Consider the following 2,365-nt stretch of genomic DNA (forward strand, 5'->3'; position numbering starts at 1 on the left):
CCAGCTACCAGTCCTACTTCAAGACCATCGAGGAGCTCCAGCAGAAGGTGAGGGGCATGGCTGTCATCTTGAAGCAAGAGAGTTTGCTGTGATTCTCCGTCTGTGATAGAGAAGCGTGTTTCTTGCTTCTGTGCCGTCATACTTCTTGCTTCCTCTTTTATTTCAAAATGGCTTTTTATGTCATTTTTCAAAAGTTGATGGTTTCATATTTATTTTCAGTCCTCACTAAGCAACCTCTCACTCCCCAGATCCTGTGTACCAAGTCTGAGAATGCCAGGCTTGTGGTGCAGATTGACAATGCCAAGCTGGCCGCGGATGACTTCAGAACCAAGTGAGTTGTTTGGAATTCGCACTAGTGTCCATTTCTTCTGTTCAGTCTTTAAAGAAAAGGGATTTCCATGGCTGTACTGAAAAACAGACCTACCCACCTGTTGTGAAGGATTCTGCAGAGGGTTGGGGAGAACCAAGCAAAGAAATCACAAAAATAGATGAGGACTCAAATCAATCTGTTTTGAGATGAATATTGGGTATTGATGGAGCCTCCAGAACCCTCTGTCCCCTGGGCCTATTCATTGCAGAAAGTGGAAAGATAAGGCAAATGAGGTTATCAAAAATCATTCCTATGAGTCTTGAAGATCTACCACTTAGTGCTCTGACCCTGTCCTTGTGCAGGTACCAGACCGAGCTGTCCCTGCGGCAGCTGGTGGAGTCGGACATCAACGGCCTGCGCAGGATCCTGGATGAGCTGACCCTCTGCAAGTCTGACCTGGAGGCCCAGGTGGAGTCCCTGAAGGAGGAGCTGCTGTGCCTCAAGAGCAACCACGAGCAGGTGAGACTAGAAATGAGAAATGCGCAAACCTGACTCTGCCTCTAGCTGAGGGTGGTTTTAGTGAATTGGGACAGCAGAATGCAGAGTATGAGTACAAGGCTGAGAGTTTCCTTTAATAACATCATGGCAAAAGAAAAACTGGAGAGAGACAAGACCTATTCATGTTCCCAGACAGGAAACATCTTTCACTTGAAACAAGCACATTATCTGAGTTGCCCAGAGCAGCTCCACATGCTTGAAATTGGTCAACAGTTATAGATTGAGTCCTACCATTGCTGTGCAAAGTCTTTTTTTTTTTTGCCAAAGGCCAAGAAAAAAAATTAAACCTTATAAATGCAAGTCTCTATTCTTTTAAAGTATTAGTGAAGAATGTTTGTGAGCTTCTTCCTCTCTCTCCTGGGAGGGGCCGTGACATGCTGTTACCTCTTAGTTGATTGCAAGAGGTTTTTGATATACAATTTGATATACAATCTGAAATTGTACAGCCTTTTTTTTTTTTTTTTTTTTTTTTTTGCATTCTGAGGTTCTCTCAACCAACTATAAACTGGTAAAGCTGCACATCACTTAGTTCATCCTTCAGTGGCATCCAAGCAAATCTTTGGAAATTTTTTTTCTGAAGCCAAGTGCCATGGCATAGCAGATGGTGAAGAGGGGGCTATGCTGCATGGAGTGCCTTGAGCTGTCACAGACTGCTCCCCTCAGAGTTTCTTTTCTGAGAAAATAGACTAACAGGGCTTCAACAAGCAATGCCATTCCTTAGAGTACATTCTTTGCTCAGGATAGTAACTCTTGTATTTTCTCCTTCAGGAGGTCAACACCCTGCGCTGCCAGCTTGGAGACCGCCTCAACGTGGAGGTGGACGCTGCCCCCACTGTGGACCTGAACCAGGTCCTGAACCAGACCAGGAGTCAGTATGAGGCCCTGGTGGACACCAACCGCAGGGAAGTGGAGCAGTGGTTCGCCACGCAGGTGAGCATCTAAGCATGTGGCCATTCAGGGCTCAAGGCCCACCCTAGGGCCCTGGAAGCAGGGTCTGATCCTTTTTCCCCTTGGGTGTTTCAGACCGAGGAGCTGAACAAGCAGGTGGTGTCCAGCTCGGAGCAGCTGCAGTCTTATCAGGCGGAGATCATCGAGCTGAGACGCACGGTCAACGCCCTGGAGATCGAGCTGCAGGCCCAGCACAACCTGGTGTGTATTGCTCAGCCCTGCTGGTGAGCGATGGGACTTTGGGAGGCAGAGTCCCAGGGCTGCCCTTGGGACCACATGCTCTCCTTAGCTCTTGGAGCTGTGACTTCCTTGAAATCCTGTGAAGAAAGGCTTTGAAGGAACAGCTCTCTGACATTCCTGATCTTCCCCACCACAGCGAGACTCTCTGGAAAACACGCTGACGGAGAGCGAGGCCCGCTACAGCACCCAGCTGTCCCAGGTGCAGAGCCTGATCAGCAATGTGGAGTCCCAGCTGGCGGAGATCCGCGGTGACCTGGAGCGGCAGAACCAGGAGTACCAGGTGCTGCTGGACGTGCGTGCCCGGCTGGA

At 48.9% G+C, this 2,365-nt stretch overlaps 1 protein-coding gene across 1 annotated transcript; it reads left to right on the forward strand.

Annotated features, from left to right (window-relative positions):
• Nucleotides 1-5: 5 nt before the first annotated feature.
• Nucleotides 6-2,359, forward strand: LOC108299213 (keratin, type I cuticular Ha1; the record flags this gene model as incomplete). Its single annotated transcript, XM_017521546.1, has 6 exons — nt 6-47; nt 249-331; nt 673-829; nt 1,637-1,798; nt 1,892-2,017; nt 2,193-2,359. Coding segments are annotated over 6 exons (737 nt in total), but the record flags the coding sequence as incomplete, so codon positions are not given.
• Between the last annotated feature and the right edge of the window lie 6 nt (nt 2,360-2,365).

Source organism: Cebus imitator, unplaced genomic scaffold (assembly GCF_001604975.1).
Source record: "Cebus imitator isolate Cc_AM_T3 unplaced genomic scaffold, Cebus_imitator-1.0 Scaffold2878, whole genome shotgun sequence".
Lineage (NCBI taxonomy): Eukaryota > Metazoa > Chordata > Mammalia > Primates > Cebidae > Cebus > Cebus imitator.